Consider the following 22,398-nt stretch of genomic DNA (forward strand, 5'->3'; position numbering starts at 1 on the left):
AATTGGAGAGTCAATATAAATAACATTATGTACACTTGTTATTACTGCAGTCAAACAGCTGGGCTTTGACTCAAGTTAGCTCTAACACATGGTGGGGCCAACCGTAGCCTTCTGCTGACACTGAAGAGCAAAATGCGGGGCTTTTTGAGCACCCAGCACATGAAGCAAGAGAGAAGGAATGGAAGAACAAAGAGGTCCTAGCCAACGAACAAAAGACTTGACCATAAGTACATAAATAAAAGAAATCGCCTGCTATTACAGGTGATAAAAATTGTGCTCAGCATCTTTTGATATATATCTTCTCAGAAGTTTTGCGAGCACAGCCCTCTTGTGGGCTCATTTGTGTTTGTGTAACAACTGGAGACAGGGAATAGCTAATTCCTTTAACTGTTGGACGAACCTCAGCTCCTCCAGGCTACGAGAGAATTGGCTGCAGGTATAATCAGTCATCCCCTCGCCCTGGAGGAACGGAGCTGCTGCCAGCAATTTGTCAACATAATTTGGGCTTATTGTTTTCCTTCTGAAGTTTTATCTTATTTTCTTTTCCTAAATTAAATGCTTATTCATTAGAGAAGTAGTAATATGTTATGTTTGAAACGTTCTTCAGATTTTCCTTAACTCCTCCCTTTTAAAAACCTTCCCACAACCCTCCCGAGGGCAGCGACCCGCCCTCCGCGGAAATATTTGTGCTCGCTGCAGGGCAGAACTTGAAAAGGGGCTGCCTCGGAAGGGCACGGCACCCACCTCCTGCAAACCTAGCCCATCCTGTTAGCAAGGGTTTGCTTCTTGCGTATCTGATCATCCCGGTGGCTGGCTTGGCTGCGCTCCTGTCCCCAGCCTCCCTTGGCTGAGCCATTCAATACAACTCGATACCCTAAGTGTATAATCCATAGCGCTGCAGCTCGAGCTCCATGATAGACAGACCCGGTCTGTGCGATCCACGAGCCTCAGCCCACTTCATTTCTGGAGGGCAGGGTGAGTTCATAACCCTCAGGTAGCCCAGGCCCATCCAGCACAGAAGAAAGTTTTGGAATTCTCTCTTTGATGGGAGGAAAACCCTGAAATGCACAAATCTGTCAGGAGGCCTGGAAACACATCCCACACACGTACACTGCTCCGTTCTCTGTCAAGTGAGGGCTCTGGGGGGGCATGAAACCTACAATTGTGTCTGTGGGGACTGCCTGACCCCAGTGGTCATGCCACCTGCACACCTCCTGGAGGGGCCAGCCGGCCAGCACTGCCACCTCCCAGCACACCACGACCAAAAACGAAGGGGTAGAGTGACCACACGTACCCGAGCCTCCGCACTCTGCAGGACGGGGACTTGCTCACATCGATATCTCCTGTAACCTGCCTCGTGTCATCCAGAGGGAAATCAATTTCGACAAACCAAGGGCTCAAACACCAGGTTCATGCAGAAAGGAGGTGCTCTGTGCCTGCCCCGAGAAGGATGCTCAAAGGAGAGGCAGCGCCTCGGCAGCACAGCGAGCACGACACAGATGGAAACCTCTGCCACGCTAGGGGTGGCAGGGCCCGCTGAACTAAAAAGCACAAGAAATTCTGCGCAGAAGGATCGGCTCTGACCTGGATTCCCTTCCCGTCCCTGGAAAAGTCACAGGCTTTCTATCTTTAGTTTCCCAGTCTTTCAGAGGAGGGTAAGGCTGAGTGCCATGCCTTCGCAGCAGCACGGCAACTACAAGACGTGAGCACGAACATCGGAAAGGATGAAAAAATGGAAGCCAATGAGACTTTTGCTGCTGATTTCCACCCAAAGGGACCAACCAGAGGCACACCCAGACATTCAAACCAGCACCCAGCAGGCAGTGTTATCTCTCCTCATCAGCTATCACTATCACGACCTGTTGCTGAGCCCCCCTGGCTTCAGACAGGAGCCAACATCTGGGGGCCGTGAGGCCACGCTGGGACCTCCAGCACCGCAGAGCTTTCCAACCCACCCCATGTCCTCAGGGAATGGAGGAGGAGAAGGAATAACAAGGAGAAGAGAGGAAAGGGCCTGAGAGCCCCAAACAGGCTGGATGCAGAGGGAAACATGAGTGCAGAAGGACACGGACAGAGCGCTTTCCAGAGGAAAAAGAGTAATTAGAAGCAGCGAGCATAAACCACAAAAATATAGGCGAACGAAATGGAGATCATCAGATGGGGTGGGACAGAAAGACAAGCAGGAAGCAGAAAAGCACAGCTCTTCTCTTCCATGAGGCCCCACAGCCCCACCGGTTCAGGGAGCACAGTCCCACCGCCTTCCACCCGTGCTCAAACCAAACACGTGGCTCTTGGAGAACCTGCTCCAAAGTCCCTCTGCGGGATGCGGCATGAGCAGCAGGGCTTTCGGCATGAGAGAGGATCCACAAGCTGCCCCAAAACACCTCTGGCAGGAAGGAAAGCAAACCTCCCGCAGGCAGCAGAAGGCTTAGACCATGCAGAAGGCTTCGGCCTTAGGTTTTGCTTCTTGCCTCGGTGGCTACTAAATGTGGCAGCTGTACGGGATGCCCATAAAGCCCGAGCATCACAGTGCACCCTACATTTGCTTGACCTTATTCCAGTCCTTGCTGTGTATCTCAGCGAGCGCTGCCTGCCCGGCCAGGTTAACCCAGCCTGCCGTGCAGGGTTTTCGTCTCCCACACAGCAAACAGTGACCAGTCCTTTCTATTTAGAGCAAGTCTGCCGTGTAAACCCGTCTCCTCCCTTTGATAAGAGCCCTATCGCTAGATAGTAGTAATCCCCAGTCCTTTCCCAGCACAAGGAAATACAGCTTCACGGGCAAGGTGGATAAAATCACTGCTCCACGCGGGTTTTTTTTGGAGCAGGGCGCCCAGGATCATGCAGAAACATGCACAGGGACAGCCCCAAGTGGCACTGCTGTGGCCCGGAGGTGCACAGGGTCTCAAGGCATGGTGCTCCTCCCCAGCTCCTACCGAATTCAACAGGACGGGAGCATTTTCAGCGTCTTTCTAGACCAGGAAAAAGGCCTTCAGAGACAAATAGAGTTTCCTGTTCAATATTTCATGTAATGATTCCTCCAAAGGTGTAAACAGGAAAAATGCCTCTCCACTTAGCCAGAAAATGAGCGTCTGCCTTCCCTTCCTTTTATTGCCTTTACGTGTTAAAAGTCATTTAGACGGGGATTTGCCAGATGCCCAGGTTTGGCTGAGGCACCGCAGGCTGTCCGGGCAAGGATCCCATCTGGGTCTGCACGGGCAGATTTGGGGTGAGGGGGAGTGCTCGGCTCTCCCCAACACACACCCCTCGCCCTTGTCCCTCCCGAGGACCCCTCGGAAAGCCCTGCACGTCTGCACCCAGGCACACTGCTTTACTTACACCAAACCCCACATTTCCAAGCCATGCCTTAACAGCCCAAAGCACCTCCTTGCAGATTTTTGGGGGCAGTATCTTTACGGGAAAGTTAAGCCATCGGGGCACCTGCTGCAAAATTTCTGCCGCGTGCACAAGCGCCGGATCGCTCTGTACCATCCTCCTGGCCGGGGCTCCTAGGGAGGGAAGGCACGAGACCAGCCCCCGCTCCGCCACAGCCACGCTTCCTTCCAGCTCCTTCCAGCAAGAACGCCGAGCGTATGTCACAGCCATCAAATGGTCTTTTAGCTAAGTGACAACAGACGTGATTCGGAGTCAGCATATTTTGATTACAGCGCATTGTGAGCAGGGTTCGAGAGCGCGCTCGCGTCGCAGTGTTGTTCAACACCAAAATTAAATTGCGGCATAATTAGCTTCGCCGCAGCTACACCTTTCCGTCTGAATGGATGCGATACCTGCAAAGGTTGCACTCGGTATGAAATGTGTTCCTGATTATAGAGCGTTTGCCTAATCTCGAGGGCGCCGCCTTGTTTTTTAAGGCGCTCGGCGAGTCACGCACTCGGGTACGTGCTGCCCGTTATCTCCTGGAGGCTTACGACTGGAATCCCCGTGATTCACATTTTCCAACGCTCATGGCCAAACCCTTCCCCAGATCCGATCCTCCACTCTCTACCGTTTCACAACCAGCCGAATCTGCAGCAAGGCGCAAGCGGCCGACGGCCTGATGCTGCAAGCCACATGGCGAGGAGCTGGTGGCCACAAACGACACCGTCCCCGGCCAATCTGCCGGGGTGGCTCGCCAGCCTGAGGTGGCCGTGGCTCCCCAACGCCTCCACCCGCTCGTTGAGGGATGGCTTGAGAGCACGTCTGGCTTCCAGAGTCACCCCAAAAACCTGGGCTGAGGGCTCCTTGCGGCCTCGCTCTGCCTCCCAGGGAAGAAGCCGGTGGGCTGGCAGCGACGCAGCCGGCATCGCCCCGTATGGACCTGCACCTCGGGGTGGGCAGGCTGGCCCCCAGCCCACACGTGCTCCCGGTCAGCCTCCCAGCTCCCCTCCTCATGCAGAAATTTCTGAGAGCACTGCTACTTACTTCATCCCGTGTTTAGGGTAAATTACATTTAAACTGTGGGGGACAGCAGAAGGGGCCAAAACCAAAGCACAAAGCCACCAAGCGCGAGTTTCACTCTCAGCCTTTAGATTCAGCTTATTGTTTCCCCGTGGCACCGAACAAAAGCGTTTTGCTTTCTTTACACATTTTTTTTTAAACTATGCACAGAGGGAAACAATGAATTACTGTTAACATGCCATTTCCGAGTCTTACATGTCTCCTATACCTTGCTATCACTATGTGACGTATGAACTACGGTGCCAACAGCTACACCGCACAACCCTGCTCGCGAGCAACCCATCGTCTCGCCCCAAAACTTCAGCGACAGGCTGGGGAAGAGCACCCACAGCTCTTCTCCTGCCTCGTGCCATCAGCAGAATCACGTTTCCCATCCCTGCCCCTCCAGCATCACCGTATCGGTGCTCACCCAGAGCATCTCAAACCCTTCATGCCACAGACCGAGCCCCTGCTCAACCCATGCATCGCGCATTTACAAGCAAAATAAATCATCCCTGCATATACTGGTTGGGTGTATTTCCTCACTGAGGCTTTAAGGAAAAATAACAATAATAATAATAATAATAATAATAAAAAAGAGGGATTCTGTGAATGCAGCGAGACACAGCCATGGACACCACGTTTTTCCTGCACAGCCCTACGACGGTTTTGTGGACACAGGGAAAGCACAGCTCAGCTGGGCGGTGGAGGCCACGCCAGCAGAACTGGTTTGCACAGCAGGGAGGAGGGTCAGGAGCCTCTTGGGCTAACACAGCTGCAAAAAGTGCCGGGCAGAGAGGGGCAGAGGTGGGAACAGCCCGAGCATAGAGACCCAAGAGCTGTGGTGATGCCCAGCTCATGCCAAGTGCTGCCCAAAAGGCCTGACCTCGTGGTGATGCGGCTGTACCCATCACCAAAACGCAGCCACGTCAGGGACGCAGTGGGGATACTTCCCTGCACACTGCACAACGCAAGGGAAATTTCTTAAATTACAAGCCACGGGGACACTTCCCTCGCCAAAAAATACCTGACCAACCCCATCTACACGAGGTACCGGGGACCAGCCAAGGAGCTCAGGGACCAAGGCCACCACGGCACGGGGGGCACCCCAGCGCTGCACCCAGGATCAAAGGGGTCCGAGTGGCGGCACCACCTCGAGCCTAAAACCAAAGGCAAAGGTGCCACCTACTGAGCCCCTGGCACGGCTCCTTCCTACAGCAGCCACGTCTGTCCTCCTCCGAGGGCTGCTAGCACAGGGCTGGCCGTGGCTAACATGCAGCTTGTCAAATTCGGCAAAGTTTTGGCCAGCGGTCACCAGGCACATGATAGTGCTCGCCTTGGGTTGCCGCCACGCGGCAGGAATCAGGGGACGTCCCCGCCGAGACCTGCCACGTCCCCACAGCCTGGCCCAACGCAACAGGTTGTGCACCGAGAGCTGGGCGAGGGGCAGTGCTTCCACGTCCACACCGCCACAACCTGTGCTGGCAGCGCTCGCCCTGCTCACAGCGGGGATAAACTCAGCCCGTGTAGCTTTGCCCACGCGCGCTAAAGCTGTTCATAAAACCCCCTCCGACAACGCGACCAGATCCTTCACGTTAGGATGTTATTTTCTGCCGTTTCTGTGCGCACAGACAGTTGCCCCGCACCCGCGCAAAGGGGACAGACAGAGCAGCAGCAGCAGCAGAGCTTTTAATCCACTCTTCCCCTCTCCTCCTGACTGCGCCGCGGCCTTAAATGGAGCTATTTAAAAGGCAGCGTTAAAAACACGCGCGGCGTGATCTGACCTTCTCCACAGCGACAACGAAAGGGGACGAAAACCTACACACCGAATGAATGAAATGAAAATTACAAGGTAAAGGTTGCGTTCCCTGAACTTATGCCAACTGCAAGGATCTTACATTACAGCACTGCAGCTTTCCAAATTTTAAATACAATAATTTTCTGTATTAAGGGCCCAGTAACCCTAATGGAGGCATAATTAGGCATTTATGCCAGACCCATATGAGAGAAGCTTGAAAAACTTAAATAAACTGTGAATGGCAGGATTAATACCACAGCTTTTCATTTTGTACAGCTGTTTGAATACAGTGCACTGACTGTGATGGCATCAGCTGTTGCTTTACTCTCGGTCAGTATTTCTGAGGTTAAAACAGGCAGTTCTTTTAACCAAATGAATAATTACCCCTCTTATTGTTGGCCTGTTTGTTTCAGCAAAGGGGGGGCTGGATGCATATTTGCTTTACATTTGGGAAAAAAAAAAAAAGAAAAAAAAAGGAAAAGAGAAAAAAGAAAAGAAAAAGCCAAACTGCAAACACAATCAGCCGGCTCGATGCGAAGCCTGGCGACGCTAATAAGAGAATTGTAATTCAGTGCGATGGCGAGCGCGCGGGCCCTTCAGGACGGAGGAGTAAGTAATGCAGTTTTGGAGATCATCCGCACAAGTGGGAATATCATATAGATGCCGGGAGAGTCCTTGAGAAAACATCTCACCTCGGCCCCGATTGAAGAGGAAAGACAATACTTCGGTGAAACATAATTCTGTATTTCTAGGAAAGGCTCCAGTAGTAAATTGCTTACTAATGCAAGGAGCCCTGTAAATTTTAGTATGAATGGAACAGGCAACGGCACGAGTGCGACACGGCGCAGCATTTGCACACGCGGCTTAGCCAGTAATAAGTAAATAAATGTGTAACTTATAAGCTGTAGAAAACACCAGAAAATGCTTCTAACAAGAACTCAAGCTCAGCAAACTTCAAGGGCGGATATAAAACAGCTCCCAAAAGTATCTCGCTATTCTTTCCCCCCCCAGGTAAATTACTTCTCCGACAAGTTAATTTTCAATCTTTCCTTTTACGGCCAGCGGTGGTTAGAAATATCAGCTGAAAAGCGTTAATCGAGGCTTCCTCGCTCCCTTTAAAAGCTTGCTTATCGGTGGACGTGGAAGAAACTACGCAGGGAGCACATACGGGTAGAAACTCCCGATTGCAACACCCACATGAGTGGTCCGGGAGGAGGACTGGTACCACGAGGAGCCTAACGCCACGTCCACACGGAAAATGCCACCCCCAAACCGCAGCCCCGGGACCGGGGTTGGATGAACCAGCCCCAGCCCTCACGTGAGCCACCAGCTCCGCTGCTTCCAGCCTGAAATTCTGCCCTGGCAGAGCTTCCCAGTTGTTAAACAGGCAGCGTTAAAAACAACATCGCTCTCAACCTGAACAAGCAGCCGGACCTCTCCAGAGCGCCGGGCACGAGGCCGCGAGGGCGCTCGGGAAAGACGAGTGAACCCAAAGTGGATGTGGCTGCTCTCATTCAAAAGAAAAGTGGCCTACTCCAAAGGGGATTAGGCTAAAGTGAACTACGGCCACTTTACTTCTGAATGAGAGCATCCACACAATAGCGCAATGCACTTTAACTAATGCACTTTAATTTTACACCCAGTCAATTTGTCTTACCTCTCCTGAGTGTCCTTGTGTGGACAAGCCCCGGGATCCACCGAGTTTCGAGGCCGGGAGGGAGCACTCGATCAGCCCAGCCAGCTCCCCGTGCCACGGCCCGCTGCGATCCCCTGATATCGACCCCGAGCCCGCGATGGCTGACGCCATCCCGCCTGTCGGGGAGGACGCTTCTCCCAGCGAGGAGCCGGCCTGCCTTTGAGGGCACCCACCATGTCGCTCGGTGGCCTGTCCCACCGCCGGCACGGGCAGGAGGGCCAAACCCAGGCAGAGTTTCTTTCCATCGCAACCTTCTGTCAGACAATTGGCAATCTAAATCTCTACAGTCTAAATCATAGCTTTTAAATCTCTCTCTCCCTTTCCTTTTTTTTTTTTTTTTTTTTTAATTGTAAACAGGCCCTTCGTCTTCGGGACCAACTCCGATGTGTTAATTATTATTATTATTATCCCAAGTTTTCCTTGACTGTTTTTAAACGCCGAACGTTTCGACGCCTACTGGCTCACTCCAAGAACCGAGGAGAGCCGCTCGGGGCCCTTCACGATGAGACACGAAGGGCCCTTCGCCACCCTTCGCGACGAGACACGAAGCGCGCAGGCCTCGGCCTACGCCCTCCATGCTGCTCCTCAGCTCCCGGCGAGGCGCTGCCTTCCCCAAAAACAACCGAAGCGAGCGGTGTGAGACGCCGGGCGATGGGGCTGTCCCTCGCTAACAGAGACCAGACCCCGCCGCCGAAGCAGGCACGATAGCTGCCCTGAAGTTTTCCAGTGATCTCACCCAAATTAAAAAAAGCCGTCCCGCGGACACCGTCCCGCGGGGCTCCGGCTTTCACCTACAGCCCTAGGCTGGATTGTGTCTCTTTTTTAACCTCCTCTCCCCCCAGTCTGAAGGTAGGAAACGGGCAAAAAGCAACTACAGTAAAACGTGAGCCAACAGCCGGCAAGTTGTCTTGAAGTCGTGTCACAGAGTATCAGCGGTGGGCTAGATACCGGGCCATTAGTCAGGGGCAGAAATACGCCCAAATAACACAAAACACAAAATGTGCACTCCATTAGAGGCCGGAGTCACCCTCTCCAAATATTGCTGCAACTGCAGAAAAAAAAAAATCAAAAAACAAATATAAACACTCATTTACAAATTTGCCGGGTGAGTCAAAGCCTGTTACAAGCAACTGAGCATCAAGAGACCGAGGGAACGCGCCAAGGACACGCGATGGTACTGCAGCACACCCGGGTCTCCTCCTCGCACACAAACCCCGACCGGGAAACAGCTCCAGAAACGTTCAACAATTTTAATGACTGGTTCAGAACAATCCTCGTCTTTATTTTCTGAAATTTGTTTAGATTATAAAAGATAGCTCCTAACTGCGTGCTCATGTGACCAAAAAAACCCCAAACACAGCAATGCAAAACAAAAAAAGAGAGTGCTTAATTTAAAGAAGCTGTGCCGGATTTTCTCTACGTTTTAAACTGCTATTTTAAAACAGTATTTATCAGCACAACGTACGCTTACTCATTTTGATTGAGTGTGTTATAATCTGATTTTTCCAGTGCTAACATTGCCCGCTCCGGGCTCCAGTGACCCCGCCGCGTGCGCACATCCAGAGTCCATTACCTTTGCTGCTACCTGCATGCGAGCAGCAAGGGAAGAACCAAACGTCCACACACAAGAGCTAAACCTAAGGCAAACCCCATTTTTGCACAACTGACTTGCCCATCTCCAAGCTGCCCCAAAATAACAATCTGCACCTCAGCAGCGCGCTCTGAAACGCGAGGACACCATGAGTTCCCACTTAGGGGAATGCCTCGGGATACGCTCCCTCGTGAGCGCGTGTTACAAGTTCCAGGGTTTCCTGGGGTTTGATTTTGCAAAGGACGCAAAAAAGAATTGAGAATGGAAATAATGCTTTGCAAACTCCAGTTTGGAAAATTTTACGCGGGAGTTAGGCCTGCGCAAGGAACCTAAGGAAGGGAGCAAATATCATAGCCAAGAGTGAGGACACATGCGTTTGTGCTCACAAACAATTAAAAAAAATCAGCAAAGATTCTTGAATTTAAATGAAATCATAGACTAAAGAAAATACGCTCAATCTCCTATCTGTTTAGCAGTATATTTACTTGCTTAAAGAAACAGGCAGCAAAGAAAACCTTATTTTGCTAACACGATTTCAGTCACAGTGTTTCTGATGATAACAGGTCCCGAATATAAATCAACTTGCCCTATCTTTACACTAAACAGTCTGCCGAGCTCAGGCATGGTAACAGCTCCTAAATATTGCAGCGAAAAAAAATTACACCCCCCCTCAAAAAACAACAACAACAAAAAAAGGATTCACTGGCTCACGGTGGCAAAAAGTCAGAGAAACAACATTTAATTTTGAGGGTTTTAAACCCTATGTTATTGGGTCTCCTCAGAGCCCTACTTCGCTGTAACTCTTTCATTATGCAGAAATGAAGTCTACCTTGCACTCTCTGTACTGCATCCATTATTTGGATGCCTGTTCCTCCAATATGGGAGTACGTACACCGAAGGCAGTAAAATTCCTAGCTCTTCCCACCCCTTAAAGCCATACATGGTTTGAAAATACCTGCGAAGAAGTCCCCAAGCAAAACAGTATTTGTCAGTCTTTTCTTTTTTGTCCCCTATGACATTATTTTCGTATTGGCCACAAGGAATACCTAATATATTTGAAACGTTTGGGAAAGTTATCCTAGTCCTAACTGGTAAATGCCCTGAACAACCCATCCGCCTTCTGACGCGCCGTATAATGCATTCCAGTTTACGATGTTTTCTTTGCAAAGAAGGCTGCATTTTAAGTAATCTTTCAATTTTTAAAAAAAGCTGCTGTCTATCCGCATTTTGTTTAGAGAAACTCTGCAACTGCATGCATTAAAAAAATCTATTGCAACATAAATACAAGTGTTTGCTTTATTATATACATATATATATATGATATACTATCATCCAAGAAGGGCCATCTAAAATGCCACAGTTGCAAACATTTAAGACTGTAACAAAAATGACTGAGACTCTAGTATCAGTTTACTATCCTTCAACAATTTCCCTGACAGTGGAGTCAAATAATGTTGAATTATGGACCTTCTTACAGGAAGTCTTATTTCATGTTCATTTTTTGATCATTTCCCTCCGCGTCCCTATAGGAATTTGGCCGTTTGCCGATTTTCCTTTAAGAATTTCTGCACAAGTAATTGGCTTGCGCGTGATTAAATTATAATTTTGTCAAGAAACACTATGGCACATTCGCCCAACGACTTTATTTCACCTAAGAAAACACTGTTTTGCCTCCATGAAAAGCCATCTCAGGCTGCTAACCTACTTCATTTGAGTGTGGTGGCTACTTTGTACCCTGCTTGCCTTACAGGGCTTTGGGAAGGATTCCTGCAGACGCGCTCTGGGAGGAAAGCGTCACAGCCTCTTACAGTGTGGGCTCTAGCACCTGGGAGCCAAGGTGAAGCAAATTAAGGAAAACAGCCCCACGGTGCCAGCTCAGTGTATCCGGAGTCCCTAAGAAACCGAGTTTCTTCAGTGCGACTGCGGACAGTCTGTGGGGTTTTGTATAGGACGGAGCTTTCCCAGCCGCATCACGCAACAGCTGTGTTTTAAATCTTTCCGGACCGCGACAAACATTTGAAAATTTAAACATGCAAATGTTTGAAAAGCTAATGATTAAAAAAGGTTTATTTTGAAACTCCGGCCATGGGCGCAATCGTTCAAGCGACGCTTTTAAAGCCGCGGGATCTCGAGTTCAATTAGCCCGAGCAAAACCCCAAACCCCTGCCTTGTCCTTCTGGACGCGCGACGGTAAACAAGAGCTCGGCAGGTCCCACCCTGGCAGGCAGCGGGGTCGCGCCTGTGGGAGAAGGATGCTATTTTAGTGACCTCTTGCCACCGAGCTAGTTAAATCACCGAACAATGGTTAGCGTTATGGGGCTTTCCTGCGCAAAATCTGGCATTAGTGTCATTGCTTTCCATTAAGCGGGGGGACTTAAAGGCGCTGCCACGGAGGGGCCTAGAAGGGAAGAATAAATAAGGGGAAACCAATAAATTAAAAAACCCTGTTAACTGTAACCTTTACTACCACGATATACGAAAATGTAATTAAATCCATAATAAAAGCTTTTACATACTTACTCTTTTATGACTCTCCATAGCACAAAGGCGCGCACACCGGGCCCCCCCGCGCCCCCGGCCCGCCCGGCCGCGCACACCGCGCGCTTCCAGCCATAAACGCACCGCGGAGGGACATCTTAATTAGCCGCCCCAGCGCCAACCACTCAACACCTTATTAGCCACCCATTAGGGCCCAGGTCCTGCCGGACTTGGCACCGGCGGCGCCGGGGCGCGGGCGGCCGCGCATCCCCGGCACGACCCCCGCGGCTCTCGCCGCGCAGTTTTGCGCCTTTTTCCCCTAATCCGGGGCCGGGTTAGGGGGAGGAAAATGAGGGTTTCCTACAAACCGGTCGCTCCCCCGGTGGCACCGGGGGGGCAGCAGCGGCGGGGCTGCGCGCTTCTTGCGCGGGGGGCCCCGGTGGGGCCGCCCGGCCCCGCGCAACGCCCGCGCAACTCCCGCGCAGCGCCCGGCGCCGGAGCGCAAGGACCGCGGCCCCGGCGACAAATCGGGGGAAGGAGGGGGGGGAAACGGGACGGGGACCCCCTCCCCGCGACAACCCCAAAACTACAGCTTCGTTCCTTTAGCTTTCGCTTTAATAAAATAATGATTCGTTGGGAAAATGGGGTATAAATCTTCATTTTGGAGGCAATTAAAGTGTTGATTTCATTCGTGCCCCTAAGCGATTCTTGTAATTTGCTCAAATAGCTTTATGTACCCAGCACTCCAGAGCTTTTAGAAACCCATTTTCTAGTTAGACTTGTTGGATTACAATTTTTATTCACCAGCGGCGAGCCCGGCTTTCCTCAGCCCGACCCTAGCCGCCGCCCCCCCCCCTTGTGTCCCCCCTCCCGGTGCCGAGGGGGTCCCGGTGTCCCCCAGCAGCATCGCCACGGGGCCCCCCGGCGCCTCCCCCCCGCCGTTTTCCCCCTTCGCAGAGAAACTCGGGGAGGAGGGGGGAGGACCCGAACTGGAAGCCCCCCCCGAAGCCCCCAGCCCTGCGCCTCCGTGTCGGTAACCCAGAAAACAGCGCCCGGGAGCCTGGCACGGCGGCTAAAGGGAACTCCTGTCTGCTTGACTGCGCCTTGCTTTAACAAAAGGAAACCTCCAGAGTCGGGAGCTGATTACTCCTAAGACTGTATTTACGAAGCAGATCATACAGAAGAAATAACTTTGGTTTCCAGTGGCGGATTTGGGGTCGGGGTCCACCCCTCCCCTCCCGCAGCCCAAGCGCTGCTACCCTCCGACTGAGCGAAAGAAAGGGGATGGAAAGGCGACCGCGCAAAGCCCGCAGTTTTCCACGACCCGAAAAAGCCAAATCGCGGCCACTTCCATGATGCACGAGCTTAATTTAGCGTTGGGAGCCTCCCGCCTGAGCCCCAAACGCTCCCATCAAAGGGAAGGGATCACAGCAGAAGCCCGCCGAGGGGACACACACACCAAACAAGGGGAGGGGAGAAGGGGAAGAAAGCTTCCTAAAGTCATCTCTATTTCGCACATCGGGTACAGCAGGCATTAAGGTTTGAACCATCCCAGACAAAACCTGGACACCGTCAAAGCCACGCAACACCTTGGTGGCTTGGTTGGGGTTTCTACCTTTTCTTGGGGAGGGGAAGAGACGGGTTGAAAACTTGAAAGAGCAATGAAAATAATTTAAAACCCGGGTCCCGTTTTATTTTCTCCTCCCCCCCCCCCCTTTTTTTTTTTTACTTCTATTAAGTAAAATAAAATGGGCGCGTTTGCAGCAGGCAGGCGTGCACAAAGCAATGTTCACTGAAGTCTAAAAGCGTTCGGCCAAGGAAAACTGACAAGACAGACTAATGAACCGTAGAGACGGGAAGAAAATAGCCAGTATTTGCTAGATTTCAAACCCTCTCTGTCTTCCCCGGACCACCTATCTCGGATTTTATTATTATTTTTGTAAACGGCTCCAGCCATTCCTTTTCTAAGCCACCAGAAGCCAGCGATTCACAGATAACACTTCTATTATTGTAAAGGGTAAATAAAATAAAGACAAAAATTAAAAGCGACAAGAAACAGGTCGAGTTTGCAGGCAATGCTTTTACAAGCTCATCTCGCCAGGTCGAATCCGGGAGCAAGCCTTAATGAAGCAATAATAGCCACATTATTCAAAAATTTTCATTTCGATGGAAATTTATCTAAAAGGGACTTAATCATATGCAAATAATAAAAGGAGGCATAGTGACCCAGCGAGCGATCTGCATACAAATTTCAGCGTGTGCAGCATTGGCGAGATCATACCTGATCTGTTAGATTTGCTGATCTTGTTATGTCTTCACTGTCCGATTTTGATCCGCCCTCTCTATCGTCTATGACCAAATCGATAGGCATTTTTCCTTTCAAACAGCTAATATACCGGTGGCAGAAATTGTCACATAATTCGTGTACCTACATTATGACAGAGGTGAAGGAGGAAAAAAAAAAAAAAAAAAAAAGAGGAAAAGGGAAAAAGGGAGGAAAAAGGAAGAAAATATAATCAGGAATACATAAGTAAAATTGACAAGTGCAACCAGTCTCCCCCCTTCACCCCTGTGACATCAAAAGTCCTAAATAGGGGAAACACACTGCAATTATCCCCCCGAGACCTCTCGACGCATCCAGAATTAGGAATAACTTTCTTTTCTCGCAAAATAGAGATATCCCAGAAAATTGACAGTGACAAGATGATTCACAGGCTACAACATATTCAACACCCGTGTTAAATTCATCTGCTCCCGGAGCTGTGGCCATTAGAGAGGTGACCTGCATGGGTGACATTTAAGGTAAACTATTTAATTTCATCCAGTTATTTCATCATAAACCCTTTCCAAAGGGGTATGAGGACAGAAAAAAGGATTTAAAAAAAAAAAAATCCCGACGCACTGTGCTGAAATACATTATAGGCATCCATGCCCTGAAATCCCCAGCCGCTCTGACAGACTTGTACCTGAGCTGCCTCTATTAATGGGCAGATTTTAACACATTTCATGTAGAGCGAGAACAACCTGCCAGTTATGGTTAGATAAAGTGGCTGAGGCTCCCGAGAAACTTTTCAACTATTTAAAAACCTCTCAAAATGTTTATTTTTAGGAGAAAGGGAATTCTCTCCTAGGCCAGCTATCAATGACATGTAAAAAATCTGCAGGAAACCAGAGCGCGCTTCCAATTTAATGTTAGCTCGGGTGACACCGCGCTATTGCAAATTAGCATTCTCGCTGCTAGCATTTCCAAAATAGCGCCGAAAACTGGGTTTAGGCTGCAATCTCTTTCTTCTGCTCGGAGGTGTACAATATTCCCGGGAACGAGACACTGACACAACTATCAACTCTGCTTTGTCTCTGCAAAATGTTACAGGACAATCCGTGCCCTGAGCCTGACCTGCAGATGGCTCTTAAAAAAAAAAAAAAAAAAAAAAAAGAAAAAAATCCCCGTCCCAACTAACTGCAAGCAAACAAAGCATCTTCCCCATCACCCAAAAGGGGGGGAGGTGAAAAAAAATAAATCATAAAAATAACAATATCACAAATTCGGGGGCTTGGCTGCAACAACAAACAAACACCGTTTGGAGCCTCATCTGCAGCACACAGAACTGCAACTATTTATACAAAGGCAGCAAAGTATTACAATGAACACAAGGCCTGGGCGTTTGAGAGCCCGGTTTTAGAGGCTGAAATTGTAATTAAACTGCGAAGAGAAATGGACGCCAAGATTGGTCTTGACACTAATTACCAGAAAGAAAGACATTTATGCAAATTTACCAGAAGCCTGAACTTCAGCAGTACTGAAACGTAGGAGGAAGAAAGAGAGAGACAAAAATTACCTTCTCTAATTCCAACAGATGAAACCTTAATACTTGTATGGCTTGAATCATCTGCAAAGATACAAACAACACGAGAATTTATCTCAGTCCCGGATTTCGGGATATTCCCCACAGCCGCCCCGGCCATACTCTGCAGCTTGACTTTTCTTTAGTAGTAAATAAAAAGTTGTTTTGATTTATGGCAATAACACTAAAACTTAATAGCGGTGGCTTTGTGCGCTGTTTAACGAGAAGCGATCTAGGGCTAAGCAAAAAAAAAAATAAAATAAAATCTCTGTTGCAACGAAGCAACTGAATTATACGGATCATAAACATTTTTTTTTTTAAATCCCTCTAAACACCGTCGCTGGGTCCTCACTCTACAAAAGCGGGAAAACGCCTCCTTGAGCGGAGGATAAAATATTTGTTTATCCTTAAGTGGGAAGGGGGGGAATAGGGGAGAGAAAGGAGCGTGTTTGCGGTGGGCGAGCGAGACGGTGCATCTCCATCCCCTGCCCCTCCAGCTGCTTCCAAGGTGCCGGCAGGGGCTGCCCTACAGACACCCCCGGGGGCCGGCCACAAAGCCCGCAAAGCCCCCATTTGGGTGCCGCTCGCAGCCTGATGGGTTTTTATTTTTTTTATTTATTTAATTAACTTTTACTCACACGGGATTTACCGCGCTGGATTTACTCGCAATTTAAAAAAAAATAAAAAAGGGGGGAAAAAAAAAAAAAAGAAAAGAAGATCCACGTGAGAAATTTTCAATTTGGCACTACAAAACGCTTGTCAAAGCTCGCAACCACCTCTCCAGAAGACATAAAGTTAAAAAAGAAAAAAAAAAAAGGGAAGGGAAGGGAAGGGAGGGTAGAGGTGGGGGTGGGGAGAGGAAGAAGTGTTGTTAACTCTTACCAAGTTATCCAGTTCAGGATTAGAGGAAAATAGGGGTTTCTCTGCTCGGATCTAAATATAAGAAAGGGGAGGAAAGGAAAAAAAAAAAAAAAAAAGAGAGAGAGATTTGAAATATGGAAGCAGAAAAAGCAGACGTTATTATTTCTTGCTTCATTACACTGTCGGGTCCATTATGTAACCTTTCGTGCAAAGCTCTGCCTGCTGGATTTAGTGCATCATCTAAACACTTTAACAAGTGAATCAAATACACCCCAAATACCTACGGAGCTGCCGAAGCTGAGCCCCGGCCCGGCTCCCGCAGCGGAGCTCCGCGGCTGGGCAGGCTGGCTCCCAGGAGCTCATTCAGTTACGGGGGTGCAGATGCCGAGATTTCCCGATTTTATTTATTTAATTAATTAATTTCGGGGTGTTGTTTTTTTTTTGTTGTTTTTTTTTTTGGGGGGTGGGGGTGTTGTTTTGGTTTGCTTTTGCCTCTCTCGGTAAGAGGGGGGCGGGGGAAACGCGCATCTTTATCTCAGCAGAGACTTGTTTTTCTCGTTACGATTTTTTTTTTTTTTTTTTTTACTTTTTCAACCCGTTTTTTTTTTTGTTTTTTTTTTTTTTGCTGACCTGTTTGGCGAACACTGCTATGTCTTCATTGAAAGACTCAGAGGAGCAAACATCGCCTCCCGCTACCCCGGGCTCCCTGGGTGTGCATGTAGCTAATTCACATTTCTCAAAAATCAGTGCTAAAAGAGGGAACAGGGGGTGTCTGAAAGAAAATACAATAGTCACACACACACAAACAGAGGGAGAAGGAGAAGAAGGAGAGAAGAAAAAAAGAAAAAAAAAAAAAAAACAACAACGAAACAGAAAACAAACACAACAATAGTTAGTCCCGCAAGCAGCCTGCGTGCGGAGGGGGGGCACCGAGCGAGGGGCCCCATCCTGCTCCCGGCCGCGGCTCGCAGCCCTGGGAACCGCGCATCGCCCCGGCCGCGGCCGCGCTGGGGACCCTTAGGACAGGCTAAGAATAAAAACCCAAGCGGTTTCCAGCAGCCATTTTGAATTAACTTTCCTTGTCTCCTCTCTCTCTCTCTCCCCCTCTCTTTTTTTTTTTTTTTCCCTTCTTTTAAATAAATAAATAAGTGAAATAAATGATAGTCATAATAATAATAAAAAGAAGCAGCATCTACGGACGTGCACTTCTGCCTCTCTCTCGCTTTTTTAATTCCCATTTTCCGCCGGACGACTTTCTGGGAGCGAATAAAAAATAAAATATAAAATAAATCGTAATAAAAAAAACAACAAAAAACCCACCAGGAGCACCCAGACCCCTTCGCCACCCCCTTGCTCCGCTACCCCAAAAAAAAAAGAAAAACCAGAGCCCCGTGCCCCCAAAACCCAGGGGCACAAACCCAGGCTCCCGGCTCCGCGCAGCGCCCGGCGTGCAGGAGGGAGCCAGGTGCTGGCAGGCAGTGCCCTGCACCTTCCTCTGCCTGCCCTCGGCCGCTTAATAATTTAAATAAAGCTTTAAGCATGGGCACACACGCATCTATAAGGGTATTTATAACGGGGACTTGGGGGGTTGCTTTTTTTTTTTTTTTTCTTCCTCTCCAGGGCTTCGTATTTTATTTTTTTTTAACTTTTTTTTTTTTTTTTTTCTCTCCTGGAGGGTACCCGTGCAGCACCGAGTTGAAAGCAGCCCTACAGATCCCTGATAACCCGATAAAGAAAGCGGACGGCGTGATTCCCCCCTGCCTGCCCGCCCACCCCCTCGCTGCAGCACGCAACTGTTTTGAGAGCGATTTTAAGAGGCTCTCCGACTTCCCTTCGGCTCGACCCCGGGCAGATGCCTTGGGAAAGCAGCGGCCGCCCTACAAACCCCAGCGCACCGGCCTAGGACCCGCTCTGCGCCCCGCCGCGCACCGAGGGGCGGCGGGCGCTGGTGGCTGCGAAGTTCCCAAAAATCCCCCCAGCCGCAGTGACACCAAAAGCGGGTTATAAAAAGGAACAAGGGTCGAGGGAACCGGCCCGGGATTTCCCCCCTCTCTTTGCTGCGGCCGAAAACGGCCCGAAAATGGCCCGAAAATCGGGCGCAGCGCTCCCGGGCGCAGCTTTCGCACCGGGCGCAGGTTGCGCGCCGGGCACATTTCCCTCCTCCTCATCCCGGCTGCGGGAGGGGACACCCCAAACCCCTTCGGGAGGGGGATCCCCGAGCCTTCCTCTCTCCCCCTTTCCCCCCCGGCTCTCCCCAAAAGCGCGCAGCCCTCGCCCCCCGCGCAGGGGGCGTCCCCCCGAAGGGGTGGGGTGGGGTGTGGGGGGGACCACACTGCGCGGAGGTTGCGCGGGCGCGGCACCTACCCGTAGATGGCATCTTTGTCCCTTTTGAGGGCGTCGTTGACGGAGGCGCCCATGGCGGGGGGCATGGCGTTGGCGTGGGCGGCGTGCGGGTACTGGTGCGAGTGGAGCGGCGGCCCGTGGTTGAGGTGGTGCACGGGCTGCATGGGGCGGGCGCCGTGGGGGTCCCCGTACATGGTGGTGGGGATGCCCACCCCCTCCATGCCGCCGTAGTGGGGCAGCTCGTCGTACTGCGGGGCACACAGAGCGCACAGCGGTCAGCACGGAGGAGAGGGGAGCAGCCCCCCGGGAATCCCCATTATTACCGCCCCCCACTCCCCCCCCCCCTTTTCCAACGCGCACCCGCCCTAGAAGAAAAACCGAAGGGCCCCGGGGGGAGATGGGGCCGAGCCCCGGCAGCCCGCAGCCCCCAGATCCTTAAGGGTGGGGGGAAAAGAGAAAAAAAAAACCACAGCAATATAAAATTAAATAACACAGTCCCCGTCCCCCCCCTCGCCGGCCGGCCCCGCTCAGCCCTGCTGTTCATTCAGCCCGAGTTTCCCCGCCGCCAAACTTTTGGTGCCGGTAAGGAGCCGGGTACCCGACCCGGCCAGGAGCAGCGAGGATGCAAAGTTCAGCAGCAGGGAGGAAGAACAGGAGAAACAACAACAACAACAACAAAAAAAAGAAATTAAAAAAAAATAGAGGAAAAAAAATAAAAGCGATTTTCTTTTTCTTTTTTTTTTTTTTTTTCTCTCTCCAGCGGCCGCACACACAACGCACTTCAACGCCGAAAGGCTGCAGGCGTCCGCACGGGCTGTCGGGCTCCCGGGATGGCTTTTTAAAGTTTTGTTTTTTTTTTTTTTTTTTTTTTTCTTTGTTAAAGATCACGGAGAGCAGGCTACCGCGGTTCCCAGGCACCGGGGGAAACTGCCACTTTTCGTCTCTTCAAAGCGAAGGTGTGAATAAACAGGTTTAGGGAGCCCTGACACTTGCTTGGACCGAGCGAGTCGAAGGCAAGTTGTCAGCGGAGCAACTTTTCTTTCCCCAGCAGCCCTCGGAGGGGCGGCAGGAGAAATCACGCACGGAAAACTTCTGCCGAGGGCTTTTCCCCTCGCCAAAGCCTGCCCGCAGGACCCCGGCTGCCCCCCCTGCTCCATTTCTGCCCAAATTTCAATGGGGAGGTACAGCTGGAGGGGGGGGGGGAAGGAAAAAAAAAAAAAAAGAGGGGATGGCATCCAAAATAACACGGTATAACAATGCACATGGCAGCGCACGCTGCTAGCCCCTAATTCAGGATAAAGTCAAGGAGTTTCTTTTTAAAGAGCTCTGCCCATCGCACTGCACCTTCATGACCGAAAAAAAAAAAAAAATTAAGGGAAAAAAAAAAAAAGAGGGAAAAAGAGAAGAAAAAAAAAAGTTCTGCTTACTCCCAGCTCTAAGTTATCCTCCGAAAGTGCCGCGGTATAACATCAGTAACACAGCCCCACGCTCCGAGACATGCACACATTAAAATATTTCAAGCACTGGTGACTTTAAAAAAGACATCGGTAGGACTAGAGCTACAAAACCAACAGATAGAGAGGCTCGGACATATTCACTTACATGCCTGCATGTCATTAATGTATAGAAAGCTTGCCTTTTCCGTGAGAGATCCGGGATGGGGATTGAAAGAATCAAGAAAACGTCAATATATACAGGTTTGTAAGGCTACAAGTACAACTGAGAAACCCTCCCGGGCCAGGACACTGCTTTGTGCCCCTGCTCCAAAGAGGAGGGGAAAAAGGAAAAAAAAAAAAAAAAAAAAAAAGGAAAAAAAAGAAAACAAAAACTTTTTCGCAGCGTCTCTGTCAGCCACGTTTCAATATCATTTCACATTAGAAATCCATATTTTTTTTTTTAATACGTACCCTTTGCGCCATCGGCCTGCTCGCTCCCTTCCTACTTCAACTTCTAATATATCCTCTTTAAGGCCAGTGTGAAAAGAAAGGATCGCGAAGTTTCCCCCCCCCTCTCCCCCAAAAAAATGCAAAAATCCCTCAGCGTCGCCAGCAATGGAAGCAATCGGGTAAAATCTTCGGCTTGCTGGATCTCAGCGAAGCGATGCGGTAACTCAGCATGAAAAAGCGAGGAGAGAGAAAAAAAGAAAAAAAAAAAATCGGGAAAAAAAAAAAATAATAAAAATTCAACTCTCCCTCCTTGCTTCCTTTTTTTTTTTTTTCTTTCTTTCTTCCTTCCCTCTCTCCCTGTCTCTCTCTCTCTCTCTCTCTCTGACTCTTCCCCCTCTGGTTTCCAAGACAGCAGCGGGACGGAGGCAAGTATCCTTTCCCCAAATCGCCTCTGCTGGCTGCTCCGGCGGCTCAGGGCGCCCGGCGTGCGGCTCTCATGGCTGGCGGGCGCTCAGGTGCCGCCTGACGGCTGACGATCCGCTGCGGCCGCTCCGCTCCGCTCCGCTCCGCGCCGGGCAGACCTCGGGCGCTCACCACCAAAAAAAAAAAAAAAAAAAAAAAATTTAAAAAAAAAAAAAAAAGGGGAGGAGGGAGAGCTGGGGTGAAAAAATAAAAAAAAAATAAAAAAAAATAATGATCAAAAATCTCTCTAACGCGCCGGCTCCTTTTATTACGGTTATTATGATGTTGACGACGGGGGCTTTTTAATTTTTCTTTTTTAATTTTTTTTTGGGTTTTTTATATAAAAAGGTTCTTTTTTTTTTCTCTCTCTTTTTTTTTTTGTCTTTTTCTCTCTTTTTTCTTTCTCTCTTTTTTCTTTCTCTCTTTTTTCTTTTTCTCTCTTTTTTCTTTTTCTCTCTTTTTTCTTTTTCTCTCTTTTTGTCTTTTTCTCTCTCTTTTTGTCTTTTTCTCTCTTTTTTCTTTTTTTCTCTCTCTCTCTTTTCTTTTTCTCTCTCTCTTATTTTTCTCTCTCTTTTTTTTTTTGTTTTTTTTTTTTTTGTGTTGTTGTGCGCTCCTCGCCCGGCGCGGCTGGCTGCTGAATTCCTTGCCCCGGCGCCGGCTTTGGCTCTGCCCCTGCGCGGCCGGCGGGCGAGGCTGGGCGGGAGGCGGGCGCGGTGCGCTGCGGTGCCGGGCCGGGCCGTGCCGTGCTAGCCCGCCTCCTCGCTGCTCTTCCTCTTCCTCCTCCTCCTTCCTCCTCCTCCTCCTCTTCCTCCTCCTCCTCCTCCTCCTCCTCCGCCGCCGCCGCAGCGCCGCGCCGAGCGGCGGGCAGGAGCCGACTGCGGGAACCCGGAAGTAGTGGTGGCCATAACAGGTCGCGCCTCACACAATGCGCCGGGCGCCCGCAACTCCCCGCGCCGCGCGGGGGGGGCGCCCCCCCCCTCCCCTCCTCCTCCTCCTCCTCCTCC

General features: G+C 50.2%; 1 protein-coding gene across 5 annotated transcripts in view; it reads right to left on the reverse strand.

The window, feature by feature from the left end:
• Positions 1 to 21,808, reverse strand: part of MEIS1 (Meis homeobox 1) — a 105,144-nt gene extending 83,336 nt beyond the window's left edge. The window contains exons 1-6 of one of the 5 annotated variants that reach the window (XM_038177510.2): positions 20,954 to 21,808; positions 19,068 to 19,294; positions 17,334 to 17,475; positions 16,725 to 16,775; positions 15,837 to 15,887; positions 14,279 to 14,425 (exon numbers count right to left, since the gene is read on the reverse strand). In XM_038177510.2, coding sequence (XP_038033438.1) covers positions 14,279 to 14,425; positions 15,837 to 15,887; positions 16,725 to 16,775; positions 17,334 to 17,475; positions 19,068 to 19,294; positions 20,954 to 20,965 — 630 coding nt within the window. In that variant the 5' untranslated portion in view covers positions 20,966 to 21,808. Of the gene's footprint in view, positions 1 to 14,278; positions 14,426 to 15,836; positions 15,888 to 16,724; positions 16,776 to 17,333; positions 17,476 to 19,067; positions 19,295 to 20,648; positions 20,905 to 20,953 lie in introns of those variants that run through there. The other 4 variants (XM_038177512.2, XM_027453401.3, XM_038177511.2 and 1 more) reach the window with 4 other exon arrangements.
• Positions 21,809 to 22,398: the final 590 nt, after the last annotated feature.

The sequence above is a fragment of the Anas platyrhynchos genome, chromosome 3 (assembly GCF_047663525.1).
Source record: "Anas platyrhynchos isolate ZD024472 breed Pekin duck chromosome 3, IASCAAS_PekinDuck_T2T, whole genome shotgun sequence".
NCBI classification, from domain to species: Eukaryota; Metazoa; Chordata; class Aves; order Anseriformes; family Anatidae; genus Anas; species Anas platyrhynchos.